This window comes from Aythya ferina, assembly GCF_964211825.1.
Source record: "Aythya ferina genome assembly, chromosome: 1".
NCBI classification, from domain to species: Eukaryota; Metazoa; Chordata; class Aves; order Anseriformes; family Anatidae; genus Aythya; species Aythya ferina.
In genome coordinates, this window is record NC_140296.1 from 76,792,581 (window position 1) to 76,812,448 (window position 19,868).

Genomic DNA, 19,868 nt, shown 5'->3' on the forward strand with positions numbered 1-19,868 from the left:
TGAAAGAGAGGTTCTCCCATATAGCTGGGGATGATCTAGCAGTTGATGTAAATTGTTTCTATCCTAAAAGACTGCTAATTCAGGTTGTAATTCTCTGTGTTTTGATTGCTGGAGGGTGTGCTTTTGCTCATCCAACTAAAACGCTCAAAGGACTTCTATGCTTACCCTAGAGCACAGTCACCTATGCATGTAGGTTAGATTGCATATAGGTTGGGGTGACTGCCACCTGCCTCATTTTTAAGTAGTATCCAGCATTCAGCAGCTGCCCAGATAAGAAATCTGACCAGCATCCAGGCAGTCCTTCATTACCTGCCAGAGAGAGGCTGGCAGGGATTGGAGCACAGCAGTAGTGCATGAAGAAGCTAAAACGTGGGCAAAAAACTAGATATAAGTTCTGGAACCAGGACCTTTGGTATTGGTAATACGATAAATATGTCTGTAACACAATGCAAGTTAGCCAAAGGTGCCAGAGGGGACGTGGTTTGTTTGAGAGAAACTTAAGGCTTTCTGAATCCCTGGTGTTCATGATGTTGGCTTTGCTTTACTGGGAAAAGGAGATCTTAGACGTTTGATGTTTGTGTAGCTACAATTTGTAATGATTATTTCCATCTTATAAATCTGTTAGAGACTGTCTTGATCCTCTTGTACTGCAGGAAGTTGCCAGGAATGGGTGATTGCCAGTGAGTTTTGAAGAGGAACATTGGATGGGATGCCAATTTTCAGTTGCCTTAAAATGGCAGACACTCTGATTTTCTTCTTTCTGCTTTGTAGAGCAGTTCATCTTGCAGCAAATCTTCCGAGATAAAGGGACACTGGCTAGGGATTTCTCAGTAGCATAGCTCAAAACTGTATTTTGGTTCCTCAGGATGGAGAACAAATGGTTTTATTTGTCCTTCATGCTAAGGTAGCACAGTTCAGTTGGGAGGTAGCAGAAGAATTGGTTTCTTTTGGGAACTCAGGATAAGCTGAGCTTCTGGAGGCACATAGTTGTAGCCTTGTCCCACCATCAACATGCCTGGTATCACTCTGCAATCTCCTCAGTCCTAGCCAGTGCTGAGCACAAACTCCCAGCCCTGCTCAGACTCAGTAGCACTGGTCGATGGAGACTGAAGAAGGAACAGTACGTGTTGTCCGATGCATATCATGTCTCTCCTTGTTGTTCCCCAGTAGGAAGAAGGCACCGTGTGTGAGTTCAGGGGTCATCAGGGAGGAGGATAGTCCCCTCACTCATGTGCTTAGGGAGCCCACCCCTTCCTTCTTCCACTACCAGGATGGGTATTTTCCCTCTTCTTCCTCTCTAGTGGAGGCAGGCATGAGGGAAGAACTAGTACATAAGGAGAACAAAGGGATAGAGTGTGAATGGGGAGTGGAAGCCACCAGAAAACACCGCTTTTGCTGTCTAGTTTCGGGCGTGATGCAATTCCTAAGGATGCTTCCTGAGCTCTGAAATCAGCTGCCTTTGTCTTCAAGGTGGTCTTGTGCCTCCTGTGAGCAGCAGCCAGTTGCTGTTATGCAGGCAAATCTTCCTGACTCTGCCAGTTCAATTTGTTGTAGGAAAAGGAAGCGTTGCTGTGTTATCCAGGGTATCCTTTTTAAACTGCTCTTTGAAGACTGAGATCCATCCTGGTAATTGGATATGCATCGTAACTGGGGCTTGTTGCAAATCATCAGTTGTCAGACACCGCGATTCCAGAGGGCCAGTGTGTTGCACTGCAGTGCCTCTGCTTAGTCTCTCATTCTGTAGTTCGGACAACGGAGCAGTTTTGATGTGTTTTTTTGTTTGTTTGTTTGTTTGTGTTTTCCTGGGCATTTTTACAGCTTTATCATCTATGAACAGATACAGTTTTTCAAAATCTTGAGGATTTTTTTTTATATAATTTGTTTCCTTCCTCTATAGTGAGGGGAGGGGCAGAGTAGATTTATTTTTATGTATTTTTTAATGTTCTTTTGATGAAAAATGTATAGGTTCTTAGTCACAAATGACAGCCTGAATAGTGGTTTTGTCATTACTGGTACGTTATCAGTAACTTCTGAAAAATAGTTTTGAATGCACAATCAGAAAATAAACGGCATTAACAAGTTTATCTTTTTATTAAAGGAATTCTAAGAGCCTGTCAACAAAGTTCTGATAGCCAAACAAGCTCTTGTTATTTGTGTGATTGTCTTATTCCCCTTTTGCCTTAAAGGCTGTTTGAGATCTCTGCTTTACCCTCACAGTTTGTGTCACTGTCTAGACATTTCAGAGATGTCGCTTCCTTAACCCTAAGTGTAAAATATCTCCAACTATGTGAACCTTGAGTAAGGGAGCACTGGGGTGAAATCAGCTGTTGTAAAAACACAATCAATACAAGGTATTCATCAAGTTGGATGTGATGGCAGTAGTGGCTAAGGAATGTAACCTGGGCAAAAGATGGCAAAAGGGCAGATGAATCCCATTTGTTTTTCCTGTCAACGAACCTGGAAGCTGCCAGTCGCTAGATTCAAAGAACTGTAAGCCAAGTAAAAGTTAAAACCTTCATAGACCTAAAGTAAATTGTAAACATCAGATTTTTAAAAGCGATCTACATGTATCTTTTAAAAGGAGGTATTTATTTCTAAGCAAAGGTGCTTCAGATTAGCTGAGAGTATGATAAATTTTAGTTCCTGTAAATGGGTCTTTCTAGGTAGTCTACCTACATGTATATTCTCTAAACAGAATTCATTTCTCTTTTTCAATCAATAAAAGAATTACCAAAAGCAGTTACATTTGTTTGTTTATTTTTTTTTTTAACTCCTCTCTTGTAGAGCCTGGCCAAGCTAACCGATGGATTCAGGAATAGCTGTTGTATTACAGACTCCCTGCAGGATCTCCAGCACAATTCCAGTTCGCTCAGCGATTCCTGTTTACCTCAACAACACTGCGATGCTTGTTCTCAGACTGACATCACTGGAGAGGTATGTATTCCTACGTGAGACATTTGCTTTAGAAAATAAGCTGCTTTTGTACTGTAGTGATACTTTGTTGCTTCCTGCTTGAATCCAAGAGGTGCTAGCCGTGGCAGAACAAAAAAATCTAAGGGAATACTGGTGGTGAAGGATTTGCGTTTGCTTGTCATTTTCAGAGCAGGTGAATGGTGAGCTGTGTCATTCTGCTGCATGAGCATTGGGATAGGGCATAGGCTGGCGACAGGTACAGTCAGGTCCTAGACACAGCCAGCCTAGCAGAGCTCTTCGGTGACTGCTGGCTCATCTTGAGTAACAGCTCGCGCAGAGGCACCCACAGATTTCTTCTGGCCGTGTCCCTAGCTCTCGGCTTTACTGACACGTGTAGTGACACAGCAAGGAAGAAAATGCTTTAGCCTGCTTGAAGTTGCAGTAGAGACCTGATTGCACAACACCACGAGGTATTAGTTTTCTGGTAGTAGAGATGGAAGTATTTATCTTTTTTTTTTTTTTTTTTTAATCTTGTTTTTCTTACAATTGTCATTGTTCATAGGTATCAAAGACATAGGGTAGGCCTCCATTTCTTTTGTTTTTCCTCCGTTTCTTTTGTTTTTCCTAGGGAAGTATTTGTTTGAGCCCCAAAGTATTTTTCTTAAACTAAAAAACTTTGATCTACTTCATCATACTTAGTATTCCTTTATATATAGTATATATATATATTTGTATGATCTCTATATATGTTATATACATACATACATACTCATAAATTATGCAAGGCTATATAATGCCTTTGTATGGTATATTTGAGAGAATCTTATTAGCAATCTTCAGAAATAGTTCTGTGTGAAAGAAAAAGTATACTCCAAATACTAAAATTTTGGCCTGCCCTACCACTGTGGCAGCCTAGCTGTTCTCAAGCAATAAAACATTTGCTTCTGTGGATGAGATTGACAACAGAGCAAGAAGACAACCTGTTTGTAGTTTTGTAGTAGCATTTTGGATGTTACTACACATTCAGTTAGAGTTTTTATTCAACGGTATAACTTTTAAATACAGGCTTTTATCACCCTGTTTTTGTTTTATTATCTTCTTTTACTGATGACGTGTTGCCACGTTGGATGTCTCTAGAGAACCTCTACACAAGAGGAAGTCTGTGTTTTTAAGAAATTACTCCTTAAAGCATCTAAAAACTTACTTAATACTAGGCTTGCTTTAAGTGTGCTAGGTAGATGGTGCCTTTGGCACGTCATTTTTCAGACTGGTGGTGGATGTGATTAATTCCAAAATGAATTACCTAAAGGAAAATAGCAGCATTTTCCCATTCACAATACACATAGAGTGTCATCGAAGAGGAACCAAGTGTAGTCTGAAAATTGTGTTTGTCAGGTATGGTGTTTTTTTGTAAGGCAAATAAAATTGCATAATGATGTTAATTATTTTCCTGAATTATTAGTAGTGGAATGTGAGTAAAGAAGAGGTAGATTTTTACATGTGTGATGATAAAGAGAGCAAAAGCAGCAGATACCTAGCATGAAATCTAGATGTGGAGCAAAGCACTTAAGTAGGGACTCGGGTTTTAACTATTAGACTGTACACAGACTTCTGGAGAGGGCAGCTACTGATGCCCAAAGATGAAGAGAAGTTGCTGTAGAAACTAGACTGTATACTGTAGGAGTTGTAACATAAACGTGTTTTCTACGACTGACTGATTCAAGGATCGGGTAATGTTTTTGTAATAGTGCTTAAATCACACTAATGATCTAAGTGCTGGGTAACACGTCACAGTACATGGACTGTAGTCTGAATTATTTCTTATTAAACTATCCATAAAGTAGCTACATTAAGTAATAAAATATTACACTTAAAGCATACTCTAAGCTTTTCAACTTTTCAATCCTAAAATTCTATAAAGAGTATGTCTTAGTTTGCTAGCCTTTCACTTCCTGTATCATAATTTATTAAAAGGGCTCATTTATCTTTCATGTTTTTAGCAATAAACCAGTTTTATATTAAAAAGCATAAAATTAATATTGATTGTTTTTACTCAGAACATTGTCAATTTTTAGTTGCCAGTAGGACAGTAGTTTATCCCTTTACTTTGAGAGTGTTTTAAAAATCTAATGTCTCCCTCTCTTTCCTCCCCAATCCTTCCTCTTCAATTCTGCAACAGTTTGGGTTCGATGATAAAACAAGACTTGTAGACAAAGTAAGACTGAACTGGCAATATGAAGAGGCCAAGAAAAGGTAATTAAAGACAAATGTGGTGTTTTTACTCTTGTCAAAGTTTTCAAAGTAGAACTAGAACCAGCCTTCTAGCTGAAATGTCTTTAGGAAGATTAATATGCTTACTGTTGAGTAGTTCAGAGATAATAAAAGCTTAGGTAAACATGAGACTTTATCATAAGTTTATTATATTTGTTTGTACAGATAAAAACTAAACGTCAGTCCTATACTACACTTCTATAAACACAAAACTGCAGTAGTTTAATTGAGCTGTTTTACTTCCTTTTTTTTCCCTTCTTCTCAAACCTCAATATAAACAGTCTTTAAATTTACACTGGGTTTTTACTTGCCAGGCTCTGTTAATATGCTCAGAGCTTTGCATACCTGTGTTCTAAGTTCAATATGCTGAAGTGTAAAGAAAGAATGAAAAAATTCCAGTGAGATAAATAAAGATGAACAAAACAGCACATAAAAATAAATTTGGAGATTGAAAAATATGACAAAAATGTTTTAAAATTAACTTGAAGTTGATTAATTCTTCACTAAGTCCTTCAGTCTAGTTGCTTATTGTAATTATTTAGTTCTTTTGTAAAGTTAGTCTTGTAGTTTTTTTCATGTCTTTGTGAAAATAATCTGCTCTGAGCATATTTTAAAATTATTACCTACCAGTGTCGTTTAGTGCACCCTCCTTCAATCTCACTGCTTTCAAATTATTTTCCATATATTCAGGACAGTAGTTTAGGTATAGCTGACAGCTTGAACATGGTAATTTTAAAATTACCATTTATAATTATCTTAATTTGTGTTGGTAAAACTTCCTCTGCTTAAAATTGTTTGGCATGTAGAAGATCCTGTTACAGTTGACTTTGAAAACCTTGTTTTTGTTTTTGTTTTTTTTTTAGTTAATTATTTTTTCAAGTTAGGCTTTTTTCTTTTCAATTTTATCTGTTTCTTCCAGTTTTCAACATCTGTGCGAACAAGGGTTAAAAATAAAATCCAGTGCTCTTGCCTGTTTTTTCATACGATGATGACTTTTTCTTTGAGGGAAACCGTAATGCTGTCATATGTCTTGGCACGGGTTGGAAGCTTTATAGGCAATTCGCCATTTTGTATTTCTTGGAAAGTTTGCCCACATTTGGACACAATACAGGCTTAGAAAAAAAATAAATTGGTGCAAGCACATTAGAAATACACTGCTAAATTTCTTCAGCATTTGTAACTGGAATGAAAGTCTGTATTGAAAAATGCTGCCTGTGGATAATACTAGTGGCTATTACCTAATAAAAGTTAAATAACTGGGGGCAAAAAAAGGCAAAACAAAAAGGCATCAGCGTACTGTTTGGTCACAGGTTAACCCTTAGTACTTCATAGTGATAAAGAGGTACATGACAGTCGATGAAGGAAAAAGGATAGGATTTAATGTCATACTGTTCAGTTTAGCAGAGCTATTGGTGCTGTAAAGATTATATTAAATGCTTATAATTAGATTTTCCGACATACATTTTCTGTGTCTTTTTCAAAACTATTGTGTGTTGGTGCAGGGAAAAGATAAAGTAGAGGGGTTTTTGTGTGTGTTCTGTTATTTTTTGTTTGGTTTTGATTTTGTGTCTGTTTTTAGTAGCAGAAACACTTCTCTGCTGGAAATGCTGAATATTTGTTTACGCATGGAATGCGGTATTTCTGAACATCAGAAGTGATCTGGGTTTTGATGTTAATTAAGTGTAGAAAATCTGGGTAACTAACCTTCCAAATGGAGAATAGTAATTGCTGTGAGGGTAGTTTTGCTGTCCCGGGATAGCAGCTCCAACAAAGGTCTGTTATTTAGCAAAAGCATGTTAGTTCCTTTAAAATAGTAGCCTTATTTTGCCCAGTATGTTGTACGGAAGTAATCAGCTTTCAGCTTTTGAGTGGAACTGCACAAAGCTCATTGCCCCTACCAGTTATCTCTGTGGTTGCATTCTTCATTTATCATGCATTCCTTCCCCTTAGCTTGCTGGCATTTCTGTAGGGCTTTTGTCTCTACTAAATATCTTTGTGCTCGTTCTGCCTTGGCTGGTGAAATATCTACTGTTACTGCACAGTGTGGGTGACGGAATGTGCTGCCATGGATTAAAATCTACGAAGTAGAAAATCAAAATGCCACAGTATATCACAACTGTAAAGCAGTATATTATGACTATTTGCTTGTCAAGCAGAGTGGAAACATATAGCAAATCAATACAACAAGCAAATTGCCTTATTCCCAAGTTTTAAGGGAAGACTTGTAAAGGACACCAAAGGAAAGAAGTGTATCTCTTCCCTTAAACGAAATCAAGGGGAGAAAAAAAACAACAAAACAAAACACCAACTCAAGGGTGGTGGGTTGTATTTTTGTCATAAAAGATAATACAGCTTTAGATACCAGAAGAATAGTTGCCATAAAGGGACAAGAAGACTTTTTTTTTTTTTTTTTTTAATATATATAAATAAAAGTACAGTGTATATGGTATTTTAGCGAGAAAGTAGTGTTGGGACTTCTGAATGACCCATCTTGAGGAATTCGTGAGATGAGCCCAGTGATAGTGGAAAAGTTGGCTTATACTCCCCAAATATCTTTCTTCCCTTGAGAAAGATAATCTGATTTTTTTTTTTAATTTTTTATTTTTTTATTCCTCCTTCAAAAATCTCTCGAACAGTACTGAGTGGTTTGGTCTTTGCATAAATTAAGGCATTCACAGAGCTTTTTTTTCCCCTTCAGTTTCCCACTGGAAGGAAGTCGGATAATTTGCAATTTAATTTGTCCCATGAGTATCTTCAGATGTTGTGAGCTGTGGGTTCCGACATCTTCAAAACGCTGGGGAAGTCGTCCTTTATCCTGGGTCTGATCCAGTCTCTGGGAAGAGGCATGTAAACTCTACTTTTTAACTCACCAGTCATGCTGAACAGAGAAGCTCCTGCTCTTTACTGTTCTCTTCCCCCCCGTTATTTTAAAATAAACTTTACCTTATTTCCGTGAAATTTTTTCTCTCAGATCTGTCAGTGTGGCCCTCCAGAGAAGCAGGCGGAGGGAGGATGGTCTTTTTGAACAGACAGCCCTGAGCTGCCTGGATAAATACCGTTTTTAGTTTCAGTTGCTATTTCAGTGAGACTACCTTTCATGAAAAGCATTTGCACACTGGAAAGTGTCCCCCTCGAGCGCTTTTCTGAATAGACCGTTTCATAGAAAAAGAAATCAAAAGAAAATTGTTTTTCTTTGATAACTCAAAGTTGTAGAGTTCAGTGTAATGACTGCGTGAAGTATATTGGCAAATGATTGCGAACTGTCACTGCAGTGCCTCGTGCCTTGGAAAGTGAACTAATCAATAGATGAAGAATGATCCCTCCAACAACAAGCGCCAGCAGACTGTGATTTTCATTTTTTTTTTAATCCAGTCTGATGACAACTGACTTGAATGAACTGAAACATCCAAGCATCTTCCTTCCGTTTATCTGATTTGTGAGCAAAAGAATAAATTTCTTTACACCTACTATAATTTTGAATTTAAAGATGCTATTTTCCAATTCAGGCATTTAAAACATACAGAGACTTGAAAAAACCTCCTGTTCAGCCATGTATTTCATGTATTTCAGCCATGTATTTCCACATTACCTTTCAGAATGTTGCTTCTTTCAGTATAGTTACTGAATAGGCGTTTTGTTGCAAACATGCTGTCTAATTACCAAAATTAGTTTTCAGTTGTGCCTTTAAAAGCACTAGCACATGAAATGTGGCAGTACAGTTTGTGTTTGTATTGATAAAACACATTTTGGTTGGATTTTGATAGCAACATTCCAGTTTGGATACAACAAAAGAGTCAAGTATTTTCCTGTTATACATGTAATTCATCTTGTGAAGGCAAGTTTCAAAATCTAATTGCCTAATTTCTGGTTAAATTCAGTGGATTTGCATGCTTTATTCTGCTACGCTAATCTGAAAATCGGATTTAGGGATGAAGTAATTTCTTTGATATCCCATAAATATCTGGCTTAGGCACGTCAGCTAATCCCCAATCTCCCATTGTCATTTTTTTAAACAGATAGCTGTCTTTCTCTTTGGGTTAGTTCAAGAGCATGGCTCTGCTTCCTTTTTATCTTTAAAGTTTTCATTATACCAATTGACTTGCGAATTGAGGATATTCTAATTCCTCTCCTCCATTGGTTTTAACAGGCTTTGCATGAAAGGTGAATACCTAATTTTATCTGCAAAATGCCAGTGGACTCCAAAAGGTTTCATGAGTGTCTTAAGCCAATTTAAGACCTCCTTGTTATTGAAGCGGGCTGCCAGAAAGACTGGATATTCTACAGAGTGTACTCATGTTGTCCGCCAAAGCCACAGTGGCACATACTTGCAGGAACAGCCAAAGTAGACACAGTGGAGAAATTTTGTGAGCTTTTGGCTGAGTTCCCTAGCTTCTTGTTCTTTCCATTTCTTTCTTCCTCTTTCACTAGCCTTCTCCTCTTTGAGTACAAGTTATAATCCACTCTCTTGAGAGCCTGTAAATACCAGAAATTACCCAGTTCTTACACCCTTTGTGTGTCTTCAGTCCCGTAACTACCTTCTCTTGGTGTTGCATGTGGTAGAAATTGCCTGTTAGCTGAAGTTAGGATCTGACTTTAAGCCTCCTGGTGTTCCAGGATCTAGTTCTGTGTAAGCGAAAGAGTAAGCTGGGCTGATTTATGGTTGCGTATTTGTGCAATCTTAGCCACCGTTCTGCTCCAAACCATAACTGGGTTTTGGTTTTGTTTATTTTCAATGTTCCTATTCCACAGGTAACAAGGGCTTCAGCTGTAGAGGTGTCTGATACGTCACCCAGAATTCTAGGCAACTAATATAGAGTAGTGTTGTTTTTCTTGTTGTTCTTTTTCGGCTTGGAAAATTCAAGGAAAGTTCAGAGAACATGTTTACGCTAGGAAGACCGACACTTGTAGGTTACGAAATACCAGGTGGTAAGGTACCCTTAGTTCGTCCCTTTTATGGGTATGAATTAGGACTCTGATATTCTTCTGGAGTGTTTCTCTCCCCAGGACACCTGCCTTGCTTGTAATCCGAATAACAGTCTAAGCATCGTCTTAAATGTAATGCCTACAGCTGTGGTTGTTTCATCTCACAAAAAGTGATTTTTACTTCAAGCTTGCTGCTTGTGCTATTTCCAATGACAAAAGTGTTGCTCTGTTTTGACTAGCATAGTCTATGTAGAAGTATAATGACTCAGATATGCTCTAAGTTCTGAAAATGTGTGCTTCTCCCACCCTATGATGTAGTTAGGATGTTGTGTGGTAAATTATTGGTTGTCCTGTTTTCCACCCTCATGCTACGTCTGCGTTATCACAGACTGCGCATCATTCCAGCTATTTCAGTATGGCCATTTCAGGGCAAGTTGGCCATTTCACATCAATGTTTACTTAAGATCACCAGGTTAAACCTTTGTCATCTCATCCGTGCCCTCCTGCTTCTCTGCTTAACAGGAGCTCTTATATTAATTTCCATCAGAAATTTTTAAATCCTGAAATAAGCAGCAACTTGGGCTGCCTACCTAGGAAACCAGTCATTTGATACCACCTACTCGAGTGTGGAATGCAAGCTCCTCAGCACTTGTTATGCAAGGATGGGAATGGGCAAAATGCCTGGAATGTTGATGGTTCAAAATTAACTGTTTTTTTTCCAGGAATACGCTAAATTGGTACGTTGGTAGGGGCCTTGGTGTATCTGGCATTAAGCCAAGATAAAAGGACTCTTATACGGTGACTTTACTTAAGAGGTAGTATCTTTAAAATACACAGTAGGAAGGAAAAATGTTTTTGAAAAACAGAGGCTTTGAACAGGACCCCCCTTTTTTTTTTTTTTCCTGTCCCTATCAATTCGTTGATTTGTTTAAGTGGGTGTTTAAGGTAGGTGAATATACGTACTGAGTCTAAAAGAAGGCAAAAGAGCCACTTTTTGTAAAAGACGAGCAGTGAGAATGGCTGGTGTGGTATAGGCATTAAATCTGGCATGGACAAGCACAGTGAAAGTGCTTATTGCTTTTATGCTTATATGCATTTGTTATGTTTGAGAAGAAAAGCTTGTGTTGCAAGAAGCATATTGCAATTATGAATGTGCTTGGAGGGATTTTTCTTATTAAGCTTTTAGCAGAATTCAACATGCCTCCTCTCCTCAGATATTTTTCTAAGGTTAAGGTGAGGGAGACTGTAAAAGCTTTGGGGATGTTTTCTAGCCATGGAGACAAATTTTTACAAAGTTTTTCACTGGTGGTTCCGAGAACTTGAGTTTGCTTGCAGCAAGTGCAGGAAATACAGGTTGCAGAAAACTGGCTTACTGAAGTTCCCCTCCCGGCAGATTCCTGCGTTCTGTAGTGTTATTCAAGTGCTTTCTCTTTGCTTAAAGGGGAAAAAATAGAGACAAGAAGAGCTAGTAGAAATACTGAGAGTGTCAAAGGAACCAAAACAAATCCCTAATCAGATTTTGGAACTCTTCATTGACACAAGCTTAGTCCACAGCAGTACTTTTTCCTTTAATAATAGTATAATTAAGTTACTCTGCCATGACTTTCTACTTTCAAAAAGTCATTGTAACAGAAATTGGGGGAAAAAAAGGCAAACTTTAAACCGGAATGTCATACACAAGGGGAGTAATGCGCTCTTACCAAGCACAAGAGTCTAAATTAAAACCTCCTGTATTGAGGGTGGTGCACTGCTCAGCCAGGCTGACTCAGTGGTTAAATGGCACTGCAAGGGCAGGTCACCTCCTTCCTTTTGCTACCTTCCCATCATCACTGCTGGTGTTTCTGATCTTCCTCAATGCCTGCATTAGCATTTATTTGCTTCAGTGGCTAGTGCCTTATCTAGCTCTCCCTGCATTAGAAAAATAAATGCCTAGCGAGACAATTGGGAGGGGGTCATTCCTTCAGCTGTCTCACCAAACAACACAGAAACTTCACCAAACACGTCTGATCTTCTTTCATCTATGAGCCATGTAAGAACTTGTGAACACGGTCACTCAAATACACTGCCAAGGTTCAGCCGATTCATGCTAACTAAGCTATGATAACCCAAACGTGCCTGAATTTTATAATTCCGTTGAACAGACCTTGGGTTTCTGTTTGTTTTGTTTGGCACCAAACACTTTAAAATTAAGCTGTATACACGTTCAGAAGTGTTTACTGAATCTTATTGCGGCCTGGGTGGAGGAGAAGAGGGAGGGAGGATGGCCCTGACGTCCCATGGAGGGGATGAGGTGTTCTTCAGGAAACTGCATCTGGAATTCATGCACAATAGCTGAGGCATGAAATATGTAAACTATACGTATTGATTCACAATGGTGCTTTCACTAGCTATTTGCAGGAAGTTGGTTATTAATGCAAGGAGGAGGAAATGGTATTGAAGGGCTTGATAAAGTATTACACTTTAGACTATAATGTAACACAATACCCAAATTCAATACCCAAATTCTTTACTGGCTGTAAATGAAAACTAAGGGGAAAGAAAGCTGTTTGACAAAAGTCACAGTAAAATCCCTGTTCGTATATGAACACAAAAACTGTAATTAATACAGTCATTGCAAAATGAATTATATTGATACTTTATTTCACTTCCTGTGATAAGATGGCCAAATACTTTCCAGATGTCAGTAAGAAAAAGCACTGCTGGAGGTTTGGGGTTTAGATGGGAAAAACCTACCTTTACCATATCTTTTCCTTTTCTTTTACCCTTGGGAATATGTTACCATACTGTGGTATATTTGTTACGTGCTTTTCACCTTGTTTTATTATTTTCTTTTTTTTTTATCAAATATTTTGAAAAAATGATTACTTAAAAAAAAAATAATAAATCAAAGAATGGGAGCATATCCCACTTATATGGTTGGTTTTAAATACACTTTTTTTTTTTTTTTTAAAGGGCATTTTTTTTTTAAGGGCAGTAATCTTTTATTGTGCACTGAACTTTGAACATTGCCATTGCAAAGTGAAGATGTAACTAAGGTGTACAGTTGCATAACTTTGGTACAGTTTAGTTTCTTACAAATGTTCAGAAATCAGAAAGCTAGATTTTCTCTTATGTACTTTTCATTTTAACTGTAAGCTTTTAAAGTGCCTAAATTGATAATTGTAAGAGAAGCATAAAAACCAAACAGTAACAGAGTGTTCTCCCTGTTATGCTAATACAACTTTTGATTTTGCCAAAAGAAACATTTGTGAAATTTCTAGCTTTAGGGGTTTGTGCAGTGTTTATTTAAAGTTCAAAATTTCTTTTTAGCAGAATGGTTTCTCACAATGTCAACTGTGGAATCACAAAACACTAATAGTTGTAAGAATGTAGTGGTTCAGTGTATTGAGACATAAAAGCTCCTTTTGGCTATATATCCTACTACTACAAAAAAAATGAAGTTAGCATGTTTAACTACTTGATTTGATGATGGATTCATATGAAGCCACATGTATTTTGCAAACAGTAAATCTTTTTTTTTTTTTTTTCCAGACCTGTTTTTGTTTTACTTGCCAGCTAATATGTTCTTAAACCCTTATTGTCAGCTGGGACATGCTTCTCTGTTGAGGTGCGACACAAAAATACAGAATTTTTCAAAGACAAATAGTTTCCTATTTCTCAACCTCTCACTGCATTTCTCAAATCCCTGATTAAGATCTGATAGTGGAAGAATGAAGAATGAAATGATGTTCAGCTTCGTCATCTTGTCCAGGCAGCAAACTCAGGAGCTCTAAAATATCAGTTGTTTTTCTATAAAATGAGCAAGCTGTGAAGACAAATACTGTTCACGTGATAAATGTAGTGTAGTTCTCACACAGCTACACATTTATGAATATTTGCTCTTCTTTGTGTTTAAAATAAACAAACCAAGAAACATGTCAAACCCAGAGACAAATAAAGCCTCCTGAAGACCCCTAATTTTTTGTTTCAAAGTTTAAGTGAAGGTCACTGATGTTCACTGATGTTACCTTATGATATTTTTCTTCTTGCTTGTCTTTACCTTTGTCTCTTCTGCATTTTGAAATATATTTATTCTCTTTTAAAGAGTTTCAAATATACAGCAGCAACTGGCCTTGCTAGATAACGAATCATGGCCAGGGATGGCTGAAGCGGACAGGGACCGTCTTCAGCTCATCAAAGAGAAGGAGGCTCTTCTTCAGGAGCTGCAGCTCATCAGTCAGCAGAGACGATCCCCAGAAGACATTGCACGTTTGGAGGAAGAAAAAAGACGTTTGGAGGATGAAATTCAACGGGCTCGAGCAACCTCTGCTCATGGAGCCACTGAAAGGTTTGGGAACTTAAATCATTTTCTTAGCTTCTGTACTGTACTACTATAGGTGTAGCATCTAAAGGAAGAACAGGGAATTTCACTAGGTTTAATAAACAAACAAAGTTACTAATTGGCTTTCAGTAAAGGAGTTGTTTGCTCCTGACGTTCCCTTCATTCATCTGAATTGTGTGAAAGAAGAGATCAGAATAGTCACATCAGATATGTGATGTGTCTGAGTGATGTTGTCTGATAAGAGAGTTGAATAACAGCACCTGGGTAGTAAAGGATTTTTCTGTTATTTTGCAGTGGAGGGATAGTCATTTCCAAAAGCAGCAGAACAAAGATCCTTCCCTATATTTGCTTTCTGCCTTAGAACAGGAAAGTTAAAGGATTAACTTTTATACCACCTTTTGCATGTAATTTTTCCTTTTACTTTGCAGTGTGAGCACACCCCAATTCTGGCAATACAGTAAACTGAGTCATTCTTGAAAATATAATTCAAATGTCAAACTGTGTGTAAGAACAAACAAAGGAATAGAAACACTGTAGCAGAAACACTGTGTTTATTTCAAAATTAGTTTTTCTTCTAGAAACGGACAAGAATTCTTAATATGTTCTTTTTACAATAGGCTACTTCTAGTGAAAACGTGAAACTGCTAGCTCTTTTTTCCAAAACTTCTCTTACGTAAATGATACAGAGATGATAATCTAGAAATGTCAGCTTCAAAATTTATAGAAAAATGATTTATGACCTCTTAAAACTTATTTTCATTATTTCATTTATATTTTATTTATTTATTTTATGGCAGAACAGTGCTTTTGTCCACTGCATGAAAAAATACCTTTTTTTCTTGCTATTCTTTCTCATTCTGAAGCAGACTGAGGCATGAATTAATGGTAAAAAGCCAGGCTTGACACGTGAGGGAAAACTATGTGAACCAGAATCGATGTGATCCATATAAAGGTTAATATTTACACAATTAAGAAACTTTTAAAAAGATTTGGAAGTGCCTTCCATATACAAACTTTGGGAACTTTGGTTCCTTTGAAAAGGCTTACTTTAGATGGTAAATTCAGGTAATAAAAACAGAAAATTCACAGCCAGCGTACAGTTCAGTGTTGTGTATTTTGCAATTTTTGCAATATTGTTACACGGGCTTTCCAGCTTAAACTGACAGAGAAGGGAGTTCGCTTTACACTGCAGTGTAGTAAGTTTTATTTGTTGTTTTTGGGCTCTCATGTTAGGTAGTGCATGCTATGTTGGCAAGAAGGCCAAGCTATTTTTCCATGTAGTTCATGCTGTGGAAACCAGCATTCCAGTGTGATACTTGATATTTCAAATGCTAGCAAAAAGTTGAGTTGAAGTTAGAATAATGTTTAAGGGCACTCTATTTTTGTATAACAAATTGGAGGAAAGCTTAACTATTAGTAAACCTAATTTATTTGTTTAGTTTAGGCTGAGGAATAACCAAAACCATTCCCAGATCTGCTTTTCTATTTCTACTTTCTCCAAATTCACAAAATACAAAGAAGTTTCCTGTTTAAACGATGACCAATTTTGTTCTGGTACTGAGTTTTAAATGCACTGTGTTGTGAGGGTTGATCAAAACTAACTCAAAATCTGTATGGCAAAGGTCTTTGTTGGTTTGCTTTAAGACAGCCTTAGTTCCCGCACCTTCAATGCAGGTGCTCACCTCGCAGCATTACTGCCTGTGGAGTGAAGGTTCCTGCGTTTGTTTTTTGAAGTAGATCTTTCCCCCGCAAGAATTTGAATCAGTGGAGTTACTTGCATCCCTTTGTCTTTTACTGTTAGCTTCAAAGGTTCCTGCATGCAGTGCCTTTATCACCTGAGTTTACAGAACTGCAGCTTTCCTTGCACCACTTGATTAACCCGGTCTACAATGCACAAAAAAAGGAGAAATGCTTTGATGTCGTGCACACTTTGGTGTGTAGCTTCTGCTGTGTGGTTGCAGTGAGGGGAACCTCCCCAGAGGGCGGTGGGGGTAGCTGGAGCACAGCGCTGCAGTCCCTTGCCAACATGTGAATTAATGGAGTTGGAGGCCAAGGAAATTGAGAGATTTATGTTTTCACTGTTAACAAAGACGTATTTTTTCATATCTTAACCATCCACAGTTTATTGAAACTAATGTTGCCAGTTTGTTTTATCCAAAAGGGCTCCCTTTTATTTATATTTTTCTATCCTGACCATTAACATGTTGAATTCTAGCAGCTGCCTGCAGTAGGGGAAGGTCTGATGCACTGATCTTAAATAAGTTTGATCTGCTTTCTCCAGACTGTCTGTCAGAATCCCTATTTCTAACCATCTTGTGAACACAGAGCTAGAGAAATAACTTCCCTGCTCCAAATGTTCAAAAATATAGCACGAAACAGATTACTACCCTGATTTTATGTTGAAATTTAGTGATTGGGCTTGGAAGAATAAAGCACCAGGAATGCCTGTAATTCTAGATTCAGGGAAAGTGTAAGTGTGTTATCAGAAGAATGTATTCTTCAAAGTTTTAATAATCTCAAAGTAGAGCATTGAAGATATCTTACAGGCATTTGAGACTGACAACATTATAGATATGTTCCCTTCTGTGTTGGGGTGGTGGTGCTGGGTAATTCAGCTACTTGTTATTAGAATGTGCAAAAAATAAGTTTCAGTGAGAGATTTCTGCCATAGCTTAGTATTCAGAATGCTATATTGTCTCCTAAATACAGTGCTATGTAAACATATGCGAATCAGATAGAATTAGACCCTAAAGCTTACTTTTATGATAACTGCTTAACAACTATTCTCCAAAATTTTTCTTTTTATCTTTGAAATTTGGAAGCTTGGATAATAGGGCTATTTTTTGTTTTCCTCCCAGGGCAACTAGTCATAGTAGCTTTCTGTATTTCACTGGCACAATCGCATTGATACAAGGAAAGAAAAATCTTGTCAAGTTTAATGCTTTTACCTAGGACTTTTTATGATTTTGACAATAGCTGTTGTGTATTTACAATATCGTGACTCTTATACTGTGCCTCAATTACTTTTCTTGTCTGGGAATTCTGCTAGTCTCAGTTCCTGTGTTCTTGCTGGAATTTCCATTGCTGCGTATGAGCTGTGTAAATTAAAACTTTTCATTAAACAGTGAAACTTCTTTTTGTATTCTAAGCTGCAATGCAATGGCATTTTTCTGTACTTGGAAAGCTCCTAGCACTTCTTGAGTACTGCTGTAATAAAGAAAAATACTAATATGTATCTGTTTAATTATAGGATACTGTTACAGGAAAAGAGAAATTGTTTGCTTATGCAACTAGAAGAAGCTACACGTTTAACCTCATATTTACACTCCCAGTTAAAAAGGTAAGTTGTGCAAAAGGAACAGGTTTTGAAGTTTAACTGCAGCAGAGAAGAATGTTAGTAATGTAAGTTTTACCTTTTAATACTTTTGGTGTATGTGTGCCAAGTAAATTGAATTTTACTAAGTGTACTGTTTGATCTGTGGAATGTGATGATTTGGATGGAGTTCTGTAAAGTGTTAGTAATGGCTATTTGGGCTAGATTATTCCATATATTTGGGTATTTTATTTTATACGTTCACTTATTTTACAAAAAGGAGATACCTAGTTGAGGAACACTGTAAAATTGTTATAGTTTTACTTTATATGTAGATAACATTCTTTTAAGTTCTGTGGGGTTTAGTATCCTGATACCTTTTCTAAAGGAAGGGTTTTTGATCCCTGGTGAGATGACAGAATTTTGCCATTTAAATATGAGAACGTGCTAAGACCCACATAGAAGCCCAGAATGTTTTGCATATTCACACTCGCAGCTGCCTTTTTTGGTGCAGCTCTCGGGGATTCCTCAGCTCAACACCATGCCGACATCAAAAGCTCAGTTCCTGCTGTGCCTCGCTTCATCTCTGTCCATCACTTATGCTGTCTTCTCCCTAGCCATCTGAGAATGGTAGAAGGAACTGAAATGGGATTCATACTGAAGTTGTTTTTATTTTGCGCTTGAAAAAACTGTAAGGATGAGACTTGTGCAGCACTTTTTTTGTTCTGTTAGTGCTGTCTTTCCAAATCCCTTCTTGCTGCTTCTCCCTGATACCTCTGTGATCCATCACTAATACCAATTCAGGCTGGATCATGGTAATCTACTATTCCTGGCTTTATTTTGGGTCCACTGATCCAAACCCTCCTCTGTCCTCTTTTCTGCCGCATTATGGCTGGTTGCAAGTTGAGGGAAGGAGTAGACCTGTCCTGTTGCTCTCTTTGTCTTCAGGCACATGGCCCTGATTTGGTTGTCACTTGCACTGTTCCAGTCACGTCTGTGCTTGAGACTAGGGCAAGAAACATGAGTTAGACCCTAAACTGCCAAAACATTTCCCAGTGCCATGTGCTGAATGAATGTAAAACTGCTGATGTTAACTGGGTTGATGTTTCATGTCCACGCTGGTGTTTCTGACAGTATTTGAATGGACCTTTTTTTGTTTCCTTTTCCTTTTGCCTGCCATAGTCTCTCAGCGAGCACCCTCACAATGTCCTCTGGCAGCAGCAGGGGTTCCCTGGCCTCCAGCCGAGGTTCCCTGGCCTCCAGCAGAGGCTCCCTCAGCTCGGTCAGCTTCACGGACATCTACGGCCTCCCGCAGTACGACAAGTCAGACAGCGTTACAGACTACGGGCAGCATTTGCGCTTCGACATCATTCCCTTTGAGTCTCTGACGAAGGACATGCCGTACGCTGATCCCATCGGACACTCGAATTTCAATAAGCAGCGGAGGTCTCTGGATACCCCGCAGTCCCTGGCATCCCTGTCCTCACGGTCCTCCTTGTCATCGTTGTCCCCTCCGAGCTCGCCTCTGGACACACCATTTCTCTCCGCTTCTCGAGATTCTCCACTGGCTCAGATGTCAGAAGGTTTTGAGGAGATGGCAAGCATAGGAGCCCTGGAAATGCTCAGGGCTCAGTCTGCAGCACTGGGTGACGATGATACGCAAGGAACAAGTTCATCTCAGATGTCTGCTTACGCTGTGGACAGCGAAGGGGTGCGAGAAATGGGCCCACAGCTGACTGCTGTGCAGCCTAGTGGAGGTGAGTTGCTGGACATGATTCTTTTGTCACTTTGTCATAGAAGATAGCACACAAATCTAATGGTACCACCACAGTAGAGATTGTTTCTCAGTTTCGTTTTACTTACATCGGTTAAAAATTGCATGGTGGATGTTAGATCTTTAAAAAGAAGATGTGAACCTCCTTTGATGCCCCCTAAAATGAAACAAAACCAACAAAAAAAGTGTTGATTTAGGGCAGAGGTGAGAGTAGAGAAGTCTTTGCAAATAGATTTTAAAGCAGTGGTGAATCGGGCAGAAGAAAGGGAATGGAAAATGAACTTTCTGTTGGTCTTGGTCAGGAATTAGTAAAACCGCACACGGTTTAATCACTTGTGAGGCCCTGTTTCTGC

General features: G+C 38.3%; 1 protein-coding gene across 4 annotated transcripts in view; it reads left to right on the forward strand.

The window, feature by feature from the left end:
- The window catches only part of WWC3 (WWC family member 3), a 99,989-nt gene that overhangs the window by 56,808 nt on the left and 23,313 nt on the right, over positions 1 to 19,868 (forward strand). For all 4 annotated transcript variants that reach the window (XM_084506661.1, XM_084506658.1, XM_084506660.1 and 1 more), the window contains exons 7-11: positions 2,785 to 2,934; positions 5,093 to 5,166; positions 14,192 to 14,434; positions 17,679 to 17,768; positions 18,924 to 19,498. In XM_084506661.1, coding sequence (XP_084362787.1) covers positions 2,785 to 2,934; positions 5,093 to 5,166; positions 14,192 to 14,434; positions 17,679 to 17,768; positions 18,924 to 19,498 — 1,132 coding nt within the window. The remainder of the gene's footprint in view (positions 1 to 2,784; positions 2,935 to 5,092; positions 5,167 to 14,191; positions 14,435 to 17,678; positions 17,769 to 18,923; positions 19,499 to 19,868) is intronic.